The 15738-nt window shown below is 44.2% G+C and overlaps 1 protein-coding gene across 12 annotated transcripts in view; it reads left to right on the forward strand.

The window, feature by feature from the left end:
• Window positions 1-15738, forward strand: part of EVL (Enah/Vasp-like) — a 231822-nt gene that overhangs the window by 129589 nt on the left and 86495 nt on the right. For all 12 annotated transcript variants that reach the window (XM_025191200.1, XM_025191202.1, XM_025191204.1 and 9 more), the window contains exon 3: window positions 3858-4035. In XM_025191200.1, the coding sequence (XP_025046985.1) occupies window positions 3858-4035 (178 nt within the window). The remainder of the gene's footprint in view (window positions 1-3857; window positions 4036-15738) is intronic.

A 15738-nucleotide genomic window follows, 5' to 3' on the forward strand; every position in this document is an offset into this window, starting at 1 on the left:
AAAGCCCCACTCCAGAATACCCCATAGTCTGGCAGTTAGTGCACACTTCTCAGTTGTGGGAGCTCCAAGTTCAAGTATCTTGTGGCAAAGGGGGGAATTGAAACTCTTATGTCAGTATAAAGGAAGTAGCATCAGCATTGGTTTGTGAGGATGGGTTAGTTTATGTGCTGAAGAATGTGCTGCTACTCACCAGTGAAGGGTTTCATAGTGCTTAGGGTCGGAAGGGACCTAAACAGATCATCAGGTCCAACCCCCTGCCCTGGGCAGGAATGGTACCGGGGTCATATCGCCCCAGCCAAATCTCTGTCCAGCCTCCTCTTGAAGACCCCCAAGGTAGGAGAGAGCACCACCTCCCTTGGGAGTCCATTCCAGAGCCTGGCAGCCCTAACCATGAAGTAATATCTCCTGATGTCCAGCCTGAGCCTTCTCTCTAACAACATGTGGCCATTATTCCTAGTAACCCCCAGTGGTGCCCGGGGGAACAGAGCCTCACCCAATTCCCGCTGGTTCCCCCTGGTGAGTTTGTACTTCAGCATTTTCTACTGGCTCAGGTGATTTCCTGCCAAGTCTGCTGGGTCTTTTGAACCCCATCTCTCCCCACATATTATGGACAGCACTAATTTGGGACTGTGGATTTTGGTTGGCAGGAGAGTGCCTGGCTCCTGTGGACAGAGGCAGGCAAAATATGGCCCGTGGGCTGAATCCAACCCACCCCTTGACTTCATCCAGTCTGCAGGTGCCTGTCAATTAATTGTACCTTGGCCAGCCCATTCACTTCATTCCCACCCTCATGCGCGAGAGGGCCCTGGCCAGCATGCACAGCTTCCAAACAGGGCTGCTGGTTCCGATGCTGCCACTGTCAGGGGACCTGCCCATCTTCCCCAGCCTCCAGTGGCTCCTCAGTGCTCGCTCCAGGCAGCAGGTAGGGAAGCTTCAGGTGGGCGGGAGCATGGGGCTGGGGCAGGCAGGAGCACGAAGCCTGAGTGGGCAGGGTGTGGGAACCCCCTCCTCATAGCTCCCCCATCGCGCAAAGCCCCTGGCACCAGCAGCAAGCCCTCGGGGTGCTCACGGCCCACGTAGGGAGAGACACCTGGTGGCAAGTGGCTTCAGCCAGTTTCGGGAGCTGCACGTGGCAGCAAGGAGTGGAGCCAGGCTGGCTCGTCTCTTTTGCACGGGGCTCACGTGCAGCTCCTGAGACTCGTGCACCACTAGGAGGAAGCCCCACCCCCTGCTGCCACATGCAGCTCTGGGACTCCCACAGAAAAGGTGGGGAGCCCTGCTCCCTGCTTCCCAGTGGAGTCCCATGAGCTGCATGTGGTGGCAGGGAGTGGAGGCAGGCCACTGGCTCTGTTGTGTGGGGCTTTCCCCCAGTAGCACTCTCTTCTCCACTGCACCACACATCCCAGTGCCCCCTTACTGCACTGTGCACCTGGACATACCTGCTGCTGCCCCAGTACACTGTAAGCCCAGGTGCCCCTGCCTGCTGCACCATGTCTCCAGGCTTCCGCCTCAGCTAAGCTCCCCCACTACAGGGAAGGGGAAGACGGAAGGAGAGGGAGACTCTGGCTGCAGCTGGAGCAATACCGGGAGTAGCGGCTGGGTGGGAATTCTGGAGGTTGCAGTTTAACCCCTCAGCCTGCGGGCTGCCAGTTGGACAGCCGTGCCTTAGTATAGGAGATCTGAGTTTGCTCTTTCTGCAGCTCTGTAGCCAGTCAAAGTAGCATTTGCACTAAGAAAAATGATGGAAGTTTAAACAAAAATAGCCACCTAGAGTTTCTTGTCTAGATCAGTGTTTCTCAACCTTTTAAGACTCAAGGCACCCCTTGATAGTCTCAAAACACCCCTTGGAAAATGCCAGCTCTGAGTTTTTACTCATTTTTCAACTACAGACAAATAGAGCAATTCTTCTGCTGCAGAAAGCTCAAGAAAGACCACAGCAGGTCAGAATGTTATCAGTGCATTGGATTCCTATTTGAAATCTCTGGGTTTATCTTGTGAATCATGTTTGTATACTAAAGAGTGCTAACATTACATGGCACCCCATGGCACCCTTGAGAGGATCTTGAGGCACATGAGTGTGCCATGACACCCTGGTTGAGAACCACTGGTCTAAAGTATCACCTAAAGTAGGTATAGAAACTATTTCTGATTTCACACCATTGTGAATTGGGAATTTCTGCAGAGCTACATTAGTGAAGGAGTAATGTGACATCAGACTGGTAATTAAAATGAGTTAATGTTGATAATAGATTTGTTGATAATGTTGATAATAGATTTGTATTGGCTCTTGAGTCATGCAGCTACCAAGAAAATTGCAATTTGAGGTTGATTTTGAATGACTGTGGACTGTGAAGCATTAAAGGAATAGCGATTGTGTCATTAATAAGCAATGGACATACTAAGTTTTGCTTAGTTTTTTTCTCTTGATATCTAAAATTATTAGACATTTACTAGCTATTTTGGCAGGACTATGTCATCTGAAAAAGGTAACAGAAATATGTGAAAAGCAAGTACTTCATACATGCATTAGTAACTCATCTAATGTTTTTCAGCCAAATGTAAATTGTTCTATCACACAGAAATGTCAACCATAACAGTTATGACTCATTCCTACGTGGAATCATTATTATTATTTAAAATAACGTTTTTTCTCACTATGAGTTGAGAATAATTTTATTGAAAATGGATTAAATATAATTAATAATCTAATTAATTAAATGTAAGGTTTTAACATCATTGCTAAAATAATCTCACACCTAACATTAACATAACTGTTCCTACTGCTATAGAATTGTATTGTCATTAGCTTCTACTATAACACCAAGCTAATTCTTGCGCAGCTTTGGCCTTTTATGCCACATTTAAGGTACGAGTGAATTTTCATTGTGGTGTTGAAAACAATTTGGGAGGAGGGTTTTAGGAAAGGCTTTTCTATTCCTGTTTCACTCTTTTGTTTTACATGCAGAAGTGGTAAATCATTGGGGTATGGGGCTGCTGGAGATCCAGTATATCAGGTCTTCTGCAGCAGATACAGCTGGAGAGGAACTTAAAGTCCCCATAGTGTCTCATTTTTAGGTTCTGCAGCTAGAGCAGTTTTGCCCCAATCCTGCCTCCAGGCAGATCAAAGCAGTGAATTATTCCCAAAAGAACCTTGTCTGACAACCACTGATATATGATGAGTTTCAGCTCTTGAGGGGCAGACTTTTAAAAGGGTGGCTTTCCTACATAATTCCTTCCTGCAGTTGAGTGACAGGCACAAATCTTCATACTTAATGATAAATAGTGAATTGAGCAATGGAAGGTATGGAAGATGCAGGTAGTCTGACCTACACCTGTACAGTGCTTACCCTTGTATCATTTCTCTTTAGTCTCTTCTGCTTTTTTATGGGATACCAAAACTTCTCTACTTTCTTCTCCCTTCATCCTTTCTCGCTCCTATCTTACCATCTCCAGTAATGCTGCCCTTGGCCTGCAAAACAATCTCCCAGCTACTGTGGCATTGGCTCAAACGTTTAGTCTGCTATGGAGAAGGATTACGGCCAATAAAAGAAATCTTTTCCTAACAGCTGTGGATGATCCATCCCCCAAAAGATGCCAGCGGTTGCTGGCCCCAAGTCAAACACCTGTCTGTACTATGTGCACAGCTGTATGGTAGAAATGTTTAGAAAGGCACAAGCAGGTAACAGATTTTTAAGTTCTGACACTTCTCATCTCATCCACAGATTGGCATCTCCTGATAGCAAAACTCACACTCACCTTGTTCTTGCCCTTACAGGCATACCAATCCTTTTTCTTCCCACTTAGTTATACATGCATATATACAATATTTTAGCCCTCATCTCTATCTCAAATTGCAGGTAGTGATTAATTATTCAATTGTGAAAGGATTGAAGTACAATCAAGCAACACCCACCTTTCACCAATGGCGTGATGCACGGCAAGTATACGGCTTGAACTTCGCAAGCAAAGAAGAGGCTACCACATTCTCCAACGCAATGCTGTTTGCTCTCAATATCATGAACTCCCAGGATGGAGGTAAACAACTTTGCTTCCTTCTGTTAATTCTGTGATTCTCTTCTATGATGCCTGCTGACAGGATTTATTTACCTCTGTCACATGATATAGGTACAAGAACTGTCTGTTGTTTCGGAACACAGAAAGGTGTAATTGGTTTTCTTGCAGACAGCCTTTAAATAAAACAACGGTTGCTGTGATGGGCACTGTGTGTATTTGTATGCTTTTCCTCCCTTCCTTCTGTTTTGTTCAGTGTATCTAGCCCATTCAGGAAAATTCTGCCTTCCTTCCTGTGGATTCAATTTACAGTGTGGGCAGCCCCACTGATTTATATGAACTACTCATAGAGTACGGTTCTACCCGTGTGAGTAACAGTAAAATAACAGTATCTGATCCTAAACAAACGAAAGCTGAAGCAAAGCTGCAACATCAACTTGCATGTAAAACTGAGAGCTCAGGTATCAAGCATCTCATCTCTCGGGTCCAGCCATTAACCACACTGCCCTGGCTCCCTAGGTCAGACAAAAAGAGTACGTACAGCGTGGGGATCGTGGTTATGTGATACAGTAAGATGCAAAGGCTTACATTCTGGACCTTGGCATATGCCATTATAAATATTATATTAACTGCAGTTCAGGTTTCATAATGGAAAATTATTGCTTCATGAATTGAAAAGGTGACTGGGGGTGTGACTGCTTGCCATAGGGGCTTTGCTCTGCTAAGGAGGCCATTTTTCTAAATTTCTGCAAACTCTGTCCTACTGTATATGGACAAATTACCACTTAACCTCAGTTGTAGGGCTGCTACCTTGTTGAAACTCAAGGGGTGACTTGAGAGTAGAATGCAGTTCAGGATGTTTTCAGTCCACACATCTTTCTCTCCAAAAGATGGTGCAAGCCTCCATTTTCTTTAAGTGTTGCAGTTCCAGCTTTACATCTGGTGTGTATTACAGGATCATGTTACCATCCCATCCAAGTGCAGCGTTCCAGTGGTAATAATGGCAGCCATCTTGAATAAATGTAGCCATAACTTTCACAAATTGTAATAGTTTCTGATTCACACACAAATGCATTTCTGCTCAGATCAATATCATTCTCGCCCCCTGCCCTAGCACCTGATTTAAAAAAATCAGGAGAGAACAAGCAGATTCACCTCAAATTCTGTATTATGTCCAGAAATATCAGGGCCTAAATTGAATCCTTTTCAGAATAGAAGACTTCTAGGCTAAGTACAGACAGTCAAAAAGCCTGAAGCTGAATCGATTTCATTCTTGCCTGTGGCAGGGGGTCAGGCTAGATGATCTGTTCAGGTCCCTCCTGACCCTAGCTACTATGAAACTATGATTCAGTCCTCACCGATTACTCTAAACTGTGTAGATTGAACCAATTAGCAAGTGAGCAGACATTCACTTTTGATTCTGGAAATGCAGCCAAATGCCTGCAGTGGCCCAGGCCAGAAGCCAGGGGAAAATAGAGCATGTCTCCCTGCTTGGCTGGAGCAGACAGGTTAGGCCAAGGCTAGCTTGCCCACCCTGCAAGGGAGTAGGGATTACGGGGCAGCTGCAAAGCGTCCTGGGATTCTGGGGGACTGTGAGTTAACTCGAAGGCAGGGGATCTGGGACAAAAGTTAAACTGATTTAACCAAAATCAGTTAAATCTGATACTACATCCATCCAGGTTTATCTTAAACCAGTTTCAGCCATTTTGAAAGAAGTTATGTGCACTGAACTTCTGTTGTGTTACAGGTTTGAGCCAGTTTCCAATCACTTAAAGCGGTTTATGCCTAATTTCTGTCCTCAGAGAAATTCTGTATGACTCTGCCCACCTCTCCGATCTGGTCTATTTCTAAGACACAGTTTGACTGTAGACGTCCCTATTACAAATTTGGTTTCTTGTCTACATACTGAGCTCTTCAGTTAAAAAGCAGAATATCGGATATCAGTGTTACAACAGCTGAAGAGTTTCATTATGGAACAGTTATAGTGATTTGATTTTAACAGACTTTCTGTGATGAGCATTATTTCCCTCCACAACTAAAATGTTTTATGTTTGTTAGGCTACCTCCACATTTACAGGTATTGCACAACTAACTGGCTAACTGTACAATTACCTTCAAACCAGCTATACCTGCACAGTAGCAATTACACAATAAAAAGTTGCAACCAGCTATAAAGTTAGACCTCAAAAATGTGTGCTAACTTTGTAGCTGATTGCTGTTCAGCTTTCATTTGCACCTGTAGCCAGGGTCTCCTCTGCGGCTGGGAGCCCTGACAGCTGACAGGGCTCCCAATTGCAGGTGTGCAGCCCCCAAGCCCTGGGGATTGTGACTTCCATGATCACCAAGACTTGGGGTGTGAAACCCCTGGGCCCACATGGGGCTCTTGGTCCTGGCTGCACCTCATGCACAGCCAGGACCCAGAGACCTCGCAGCCATGAGGCAGTCAGTACCCAGAGGTCTGTCAGCTACTGGGACTCTCGGTCTTGGCTGTGTGTGCCTCCCCCTCCCCCCCACCCCCCGGCTCAGCAAAGGGGGCTCCCATTCATGGGGGCCTGCTTCTTGCTGATGCAGGGGGAGCCCAGAATTGGTCTCCCCGTACGTGGGAATAAGGTGTGAATGGAGCTAATGTGCAGTCCCACCACAGTTGTGTCTTCTGAATATGTGGCATGGCAGGAGGCACAATTGTGTGGATCACACATCTAATTGAGCCTTTACATTCACATGTAGAGGGGACCTTAGGTATCTAGGGAGTACAGGATTTGTGAAGTCCTGAGGTTATCTGGGGTACTCTGGAGAGATGGGAATTTAAACCAAAAGGGAGGTTTTTGTTTTTGATTTATTTGATTTTTTTTTTAAATATAATTTGGTCTAGAAAGTCCAGTCGTTGGTGTCCTCTGTGAAGATTTGTTCCTCCACTGAACACTTTTATGTCCATCAAACTTTGAGCTCTCAAAATATCTGTCATATTCTGAAGAAACTTAATCTTTTCAATGGTTGATCAGTGACGATTAATATTTACCATGATTTATTTAATATCAAAAGTCTGGGGGGTGATTTACAGATGCATATGAAAATGAAACCCTGTTCCAAAAAGCTTCTGCTCTAAATCCGTCATGTCAATGGATGAAGAATGGAATCACATTGATGCAAATATCCATATCTCTAAAAGTTTCTAGCCCCTTTTGTTGCAAAAGCAAATCAGCCACAGAAATTGAAGGCCTGTCCAACCCAGGGTAGTACAATCTATAGTTCATGCCTATTTATTTATATATTTGATATTCAGACATCAGCAATCAATAAAACATTTTCTTGTTGGTGAAAATGTGTGGTCCTATGTTTTTATGTATTTACTTTCAGATGAATGCACTGTTCTGAGAATTCATCCATGATTGGCCTTGTTGCTTAGTTTTTTACAAAATTTGTCCCATTAAGATAAATTGCTCCTGCATCTGCTCATGACATGATTTGTTCTCAGAATTTCTTTACTAGTCTAACATGATTAATTTTAGCCTATACAGTGTTGAAGCCAAGGGGACACAGTGGTGGAAGCTAAAGCCTTGCAGACACCAAAACAATAGGATCAGGGAGCTGATATATGAAGCAAGCAAACCAAAAATAGCACATCCATGCGTAGTACAAGGAGCGGAAGGAGCTGCTGTGTTGTACTTACATACCTCCCTGCTTGTTATAGTTAGACTACAATGTCCAAAGAGAACTTCCCTATTTGTTTTTTGAGCCTGATTGCCTTTCTGCAGCCTCTCCTTATCTGCGCACACAATTTTTCATACCTGCGCATTGTGCTGGCTTTTGCTGCTTCCCCCCCCCCCCCTTGCAAATTCACTCCTTCATGCAATTATTGGATCTTGCACAGCAAAACCCATTTCTTCTCATGGCTTTTTAATATGCAGAATCTAAACCTGGTACAATGTGCAGGTGAGAGAATCATTTGAGTTTACAGGCAGGGGTTGTTGCTGTATGCATGTGCACCAACAAAACAGTTTTGTGAATCCACAGTGGAGGTTGGGAGGATGGTGTGCTATAAATTTGGCCCTTTATTCCCTTTTGTCCAACATTGTTTCCTGCTTCTCATCCCTCTCGGGTTAAATGAAGCCTCTGCCTTTAAGGGAAGCACTGGTGTATATTCCAAGAGTTGGGAACATGGCATCTTTAAAATTTGACAGGGATTATTTTATTGTGTGGGTGAATGTCCTTGTACCACACTGAGTTCCTGGCAGGGTGGGGGTAGGGGAAGATCCCCTCTCCCAACAGATTAGGTAAATTATTAAGGCTCCATACTGTCCAAATATTTCTTCTCACAATATAAAGTGTAGATTGCATTTTTTAAATGCTAGATTAGGAAATTCCAAAACAAAATTCCCAGATACTGAAAATGGGAATGAAACTTTTGGTTTAAGCCCTGCCCTTCTTCTAGAAATTATTTGTAATCCCGCCTGGAGGAGTTGGCCCTATTTTGCAATGATGATACTGAATACTTGGATAATAACTTGGAGGCCTAGGTCATCTTTAATGTATCCATTGCTCTCAGCATTGTAAAAAAAAAAAAAAGAAAGCTCTTTCTTGAAAGCCTTCAAAATAGAGATCCCAAGCCACTTGCTGTGGTAAAGGTAACTTTTTAGTACAGTATCTGACGCTGGCAGGAAGCTCAGCGCCTTAGTTTAGAAGGGCTACTACTATGAGCAGAGCACATTTCAATCTTTTTAAAAGATACTTTCCTAGCAAAATATCTTTCATCCTTCTGAGGCTGATACTAGTCGGTGTAAATCATGGTTGTTTACCTGTCAGCTCTTTTATGCACAATTGCTTTATTTCCTTATTCCTCGGGGGGGGGGGGGGTTTTGTTTTCCTTCCATCTTTATGCTAGAAAATAAAAAAATTGTTCCCAAGCAATCAGCAAAATGAGCACAAATGATACCTGTTCAAAACTACTCTCTTGCTTACAGTTATTAGGGTTGTCATTTAAGACCATTAAGCTGAAAAATGTCTTTCTATTAAATCGATTTATTTTGTAGGAGTCTGCTTCACAAGGTGAAGTCAAGCTTGTTTACTGCCACTGGCTGCTCCAGAGCCTAGGTCAGTGATCCCTAAAGGAAATGGTGTGGCACACTGGTGTGGCACACTGGTGTGCCCTGAAAGCAGCAAAATATAGCACAAAAAATAAGTAGCATGGGGCCCTGGCCGTGCCAGCCCCACATGGCAGGATTGGGCCCACAGACCAGATTTGGCCTACTGACTGGTGAGTGAAGTGTGAGGCCAATTTGAATGCAAAATAAGTGGGCCCCTGGCATCAAAATGTTGTGGAACACTAGCCTGGGTGTTTGCAACACTGCGTAGGCACTACTTTCCCCCATACCCAGATATCATGTAAAAACATTTTTCTATAAGATATACCCACCCCAGAGCTCCTGGATGTCTATTGTGCCAAAGTAGACATGGTGCTTTACAAACTGAAAGAAGACAAGATTTCTGCTCTTGAAATTAGATAAAAAATGCAACAAAGAGCAGTGGGGGAATACAGTGTGTAGGCAGGAGGGGGCAGGGGGGAAATATCAGGAAGGTAAAAGGCAAAATAACCCCAAGTGCAATTGTATGCATTTCACTGGACTGGCACTGATGATGCATTTAAACTGAGAAGGGTAGTTACTCCCACAGTCCTAGACCAAGTCTGTAGGTTCAGCATTGCATCTAGTGCAGTGCATGGCTGCTCTATGCGAGAAGGGAACCAGGCTCATTTTTTGTCCTACCAAGCTCCCACTCCGGGAAGAAGGAAGATGTTGATGGTGGAGTCAGGCTGAGCCAAAGCTTGCTGGCAGTGTCTCAAGTAAATCTGTACAGAGTTAGCCGGGGTGCTGGCAACTTACCACCTGGGGGCTGAATACAGCCCACCCACGAGTTTTATCCAGCCCACAAAGAAACTGGGAAGGTGGCAGCAATTTGGTGACGAGGTGAATCAGCGGCAGCATTAGTTCAGCCCATTGCTTCTAAGAGGTTGCCAGCCCGTGCCTTAGGGTAGCCACACACGGAGACTGATCGATTGGCTTTGTTGGTCTCCATTGTGGGTGGTTTTACCTCTTTATGACTTGGAACTGAGAGGAATTTCTTTGTTTTAATGATTAACTGTTGTATGGAGAAAAATGGAGGCTTTGGTTTATTTTTATGTTGCCTGCTTATTTAGTACTTATCACGTGAATGCTCTTCTTGATATATGCTACAGTAGCACTTGGATTGTTATGACTGGCCTTATAAGGCTAGAGAATCCATAAAATATTTATATTTCTGAATTTAAATTCAAGCTGCACTGTATGGCTGGAGGGCCTGTTGGACACTGAGCGTTAACAGAGGAGTTGGCCGACTGGTACAAATGGCTTCCTTTTCTACATTATTGAGGGCAACATAGAGGAAAGTATGCAAATAACAGTGGAAGAACAGTTCAAAGGAAGCACTTATGTAATGAGCTTTTACCATAGAAAACTATTTCCTTGTCCTCTGTATATATATGTTACACACCTGCTTGCATATGCACTTAGCCCTGTATACTGGACAGAACATGCAGAGTTCAGCTGAATATATCCCAGCCCTTATTGGCACATACTGCAAGGAACAGCTGTAACTCAAGTTACCAATAAGCTCTGCATGGGAACGTATTTTGGCAATGAGTGTAGATGTTCCTCACTCCCTTTCTTTGATTAAGACCTCTGCTGGCAGCCCCTTTTATTCATTCCCTGGAGGTTGTTTCACATGCATTTGTCAAACTCCCATTTTCATGAGCAGGATCCCCAGGGAGCTGAGAGCCTTTTTCAGTCTTCGAGTGTTTTCAGCATACCTCTTCTTGCACTCCTTTCTCTGAGCGGCTGTATTTTTGTGGTGCAGTATGGGGTACAGCTCATAAAGCACTGACATCTGTAGAATGAAAAGCATGATGGAAGTGTAACATTCATCCAACAGATTCCATGTACCTTGGTAAAGATGCAGTATATGGCATAAAATTACTCTCTTACTTTGTAAGTCTCTGTCACCCAAGTATCAGGATGCAGATCATAGTGGATAAGTTTCTGAATGAAACCGGATGTGGCATTTGGTTTGTGCAGAATTTCAAATTGTTACAGTCATTTTCTTGGAACTATTCCAAATAGCCTTCTTAATATACTTCTTAATAATTCAGAGGCAACAAAATTTTACTGCTTGTACGTTAAAGAATGGGAGGGTGAGAGAGTCAGGCTTATTCATGTTCCCCTCATCAGTGCTACCAGTCCTGTGCTAGGTAACATTATCCCAAGACTTTGCACTACCATGAAAGATGCATAATGTGGGAAGACGCATTGACTGTCTTTTCATTGCTGTGCTGCAGATTCTGTAAAATTACTCAATAGTAGAGTAAATTTACTCAGCTGCAGGGAAGTCATAGCTGCTGACACTTTTAACACCCTGAAAGGTTTGGAAACCTCTTTAGAGCAGAGTTGCTAGCCTGCATGATCTTGGTGTCACAACGTACTGCATTTTAGCTTTCTGCATCAGGAGGTTAATACTTCTGAGTACCCTCTGGGGTGTTCCTCTCTCTACATGTGGGAAGCATTCTGCTTCCTCATGATCCCATTCACTCCCCAGTGGCCTTTTGTGCACATTCCTCCTAAGAAAAAGTATAATGAATCGAGGAGAGCAACCCACAGAATGGGCCTGTGGGCCAGCTCACCCAGCAGCTTACAGTGCCCTCACCAGCTCTCCTCTCCCAGAAAGACTGTCCTGTGTGCACGCACAAACTGCTGGCGAGTGTGTTTTAGGTTCTTCTCTCTGCATGATTCACCCAGGGCTGGAGTCTGTTACAGCCCTAACTAGGGTGCTTTAATTCCATTTGGAGCAGCTCAAGCTTTTAGCTCTGGAGGATCTGGGTTCGGCCCCAGAAATAGGTGTGCTGTTTCATAATTTGATCTACAGTTAGTAGAAATGCTTTCAAATGTTAGTGGAGCCATAAGGCAGGGGATGACAAGTCTGCTCCTATTACGTGTAGAAGACTTGGGGCTTTACTAAGTCTTCCTGCAGCTCCCCAGGCTTTGCAGAGCTTGTCCGAAACAGAGAGAGAAACTTAACTGAACTGTATCTCAGCTCAAGTGAGTGAAACACAGGAAGTAAATTGCCTGAATAGTTGATGAGTAAATTAGATGTGAAGAATCATTTCAGGGTTAATGCTCTAAATATTATCATTAACTTGTCAGGGAATATCTTCCTGGCTTTATTTTTTCTCTTACTAAAGGCTAGGCCTCATTTATTTGTTCAGTTCTCCCAGGAGGAACAATCTGCAATGGAAAATTTTCTCCCATGTACTTACAAGGCACCGTTTGTGGGGTGGCAGGACACTTTCCCAGTGTTTTGTTAATAATAAGCTCAAGACAGTTTCCTGAACACCACATTGCCACTTTCTCTAGGACTCCTGTATTATCTCTGCTCAGGTCATCAGCAATAGCAGAGCAACTGCAACTGCTCTAAAGCAACAAAAGATTTCTGTAATCTTTGAAGAACATAACAAATCTAACAGCTCTTGCAGGCTTTAGTGATGTTTCTGTGGCACTAAATTCTGCTGCTTTAAACAAAAAGCATTTCAGGAAGGAAGCTGAGTATGAAGAGAAAAGTGGTGAGAGATTTGAGGAGGAGAGGCCTGTAGAGGAAAACGTGCGTACTACAATTGAGATTCTTTGATGCCACGATTCTCAGATTCTTGTTTTCCAGAAATTGCTGTAACATGGTTAAAGTCCCAAAGTTCTTCAGCAAAAAGATGCCTCCCCCAGGCCTTTCTACTCATCTTAGTATCTGCCAAAAGACCATGACAGTCTGAAAAAAGTTAACCCTAGGAAACACAGCAGCATAAGTCGTGCCTCCAGTCACTGTTTTACTGGAGAACGTTATAGGCTGTTCTTTTCTTTGGTGAATATGTTTTCTAGACTTGCCCACTAGTGATGTTACATAGGGCTAGATAGTCAGTATAGGCTCAGTTTTGAGCAGGGAGTGGCATGAAACCTGCTTCACTTCAGGAGACTGAGTCTACCATGGGCTGCTTTATCCTGTGAGTTAGGTACAAAGCCCCTCTTGCCAACTCCTCTGTTCACACTCAGTGTCCAACAGAGAAAATCATGTTGTTTTTGTTGTTGAGAAATAATTGCTGTGCATGCAGGTATCAAAAGGAGAGACACATTTTTGTAGTTTCATTCTGTGCCCCTCACTCATGCTGAGAAGCAACTAATGGCTGCAAAATAAGGCTCACAGACAAGGTTGTTCAAAGAAACCAAGGGAGGTAGACACCCAAATCCCAATAAAAACTATTGGTCTTGGCTGACCACCTCCCTTGGGTCCTCTAGAAAATGTGGCTAATTGTTTAGTTGCATCTTTCATATGTCTTGTTTCCAGCCTTTGCTAAATTGTGCTTAGAGGCTTTCCTAAGTCTCTGTTTTAAAGTACTGTTGTGTAGAAGGACTAGCTCTCGTTGGTGAAGACTCCATTGCTGTTTGCTTGCTCTGGCTTTATCTGGTGACTTGAGTCTCAGCACCATGTTTTGCTTACCAGTAACAGACTGCAGGATTCATTTGTTTATTGACTGGGCACCCAGTATCTTTCAGAGAAAGAGCAGTTGTTCCTTGAAACATCTCATTTTTAAAGTCTCTTTCAAATTTTATGTTCACTTTCTATCACCCTTAGTTAAGTGCGTCAATCACCAATATCCTTAGGTGGTCTCTTGAAAAATGTGACTTCAGTTCAGTAAAGACAGGAGTTAGTTTAACAGGGTGCTTAGTATCTTTTAGTCTTTGCATTTGGCCCTAGAATTGGAAACGTGGTGTGACCTGGTTCTATTTACTGTATTTACTCAAATAGATGATGACCCTGATTATAAGACAACTGCCCCCTCCCCGCCCCCCCAATAATTAGATTCTATATATGGAAACTTTTAAATTGGTTATAATTTTACAAATTTAGACTCCAGTTAGTGGAGGTTTTCCTTGAATTTGTCCCCTTCCCACTGCTACAGCAGGGAAAATAAATCTGGGGCATCAGGTAGCCCCTTTGCTTCCCCCCATGCAAATTTTCCCCCGACAGCCCCTCCCCCACTCCCTTACTGTCAGACCTTGCTGTCTCTGAACACATAGAAGTAAGGAGCAAATTTGAAAACAATCACTCAGAAATTAAACATGGCTGTGGCAATTTGCATATAGTGCCTATGCACTTAATTCATCCCATATTGATGGATGTTACCTTTCTTTTAAACTATTGCAAGTTTTAGCCAGGTACTCCGTAAACAGGTTTCAGCAGCACTTTGGAATCTACTTACGTATAGTACAACCTTTTTTTTTTTTTTTGAAAATTTTTCGTATTCCAGGTCAAATCAGCCAAATCAGTTCCGAATCCTCTTGATTAGAGCAAAACTCAATCGTTCAAACACCATATGTGGTGCTACAACCAGGAAGTGTCATCCACCCGAGACTTGTCAGCCTGGGGCTTCAGATACTCCCAAATCCATTTGGCAGGCATCCTACGTGCAGGCTTGAGCCCAGAGGTCTTGGGGTTTGGATGCCCCCAAGTCTCACTTGCCCTTAGCCAATGGCCACAGGAACAAGCCAGGGAAGAGTCCCCCATATCCATAAAGTAGCATGTAGCCGAGATCCTACACTGAGAGCTGCCAACTGGGAGGCTGGACCAGACTCTTGTAAGATGTCCTGTCCACAGTGCATTGGACAGGGTGGGATGCACCCTCTACTCCACAATGCCATTCAAATCCATCTCAGTCGGGGCAACAGACCAGTGCACCACATCATATTGCTTCAGCTGCGATCCAGTGTGATACCCAAGTAGCTACAAACTATGTATGATATTAGTCCAAAGCCAAGGCTTATGATTTACCACATTATTTGTTTGGATAGGTCCCAACTGTCAACAGCCTTTCAAGTCATGGGGACCCCATGGCTCATTCTGTGTGCATGTTTCAGATACTACCCACAAAGGATCCATGTGCTAATTAACCCCCAGTCGTGATTGGAACCAGGTGTGCTTCTCATGAGTCCTAAGGTGCTCCAGAAATTTATACGCAGATGAGTCACGAGGCAACCTGATCCAGCTTCACCTCGTGGAGGGTGGAGCCGCATAGCCACATTAATCATATGCAACAGACTGAGAGAGGGGGCGGGGGATGACGGTAGAGTGATTCTGGCTGAACTGTTGGGGGCCCTGTGGTGCTATTTTCCAGGCATGTATGGCTGGTGAAAAAACAGGAATCATTGGAAATGGGAAAAGCACAGCTCAGCTGCACGAGTGAAGACAAAGTCAAAATGTATGCAATATCGTGACTCAGCTTGTCTTGAAACAGAGTTGGTGGTGAGAGACTGTGCTTAATGGGCACTACCATATGTCTTGTTCAGATGTGCTGCACTAACCTGTTCTTGTGGTGGGTTCCCATCTGCATCTCTGCTTTTTTGGCTAAGATCAAATGTAGCACTTTTGGCACAAAGGGGAGGGTGTCAAGGGCTGGCTCTGGCCCCCCTGGTGCCTGCCTATTTTTGCCATACCTCCAGGCCCGGTGCCAGTCCCCCATGTAGGGAAGACCTGCCTGTGTTTTTTTTAAGGGGGCGCGCACACACACACACACACACACACACACACACACACACACACACACACACACACACACACACACACACTCTCTCTCACACTCTCTCTCTCTCTCTCTCTCTC

This window comes from Alligator sinensis, unplaced genomic scaffold (assembly GCF_000455745.1).
Source record: "Alligator sinensis unplaced genomic scaffold, ASM45574v1 scaffold1385_1, whole genome shotgun sequence".
Classification (NCBI taxonomy): domain Eukaryota; kingdom Metazoa; phylum Chordata; order Crocodylia; family Alligatoridae; genus Alligator; species Alligator sinensis.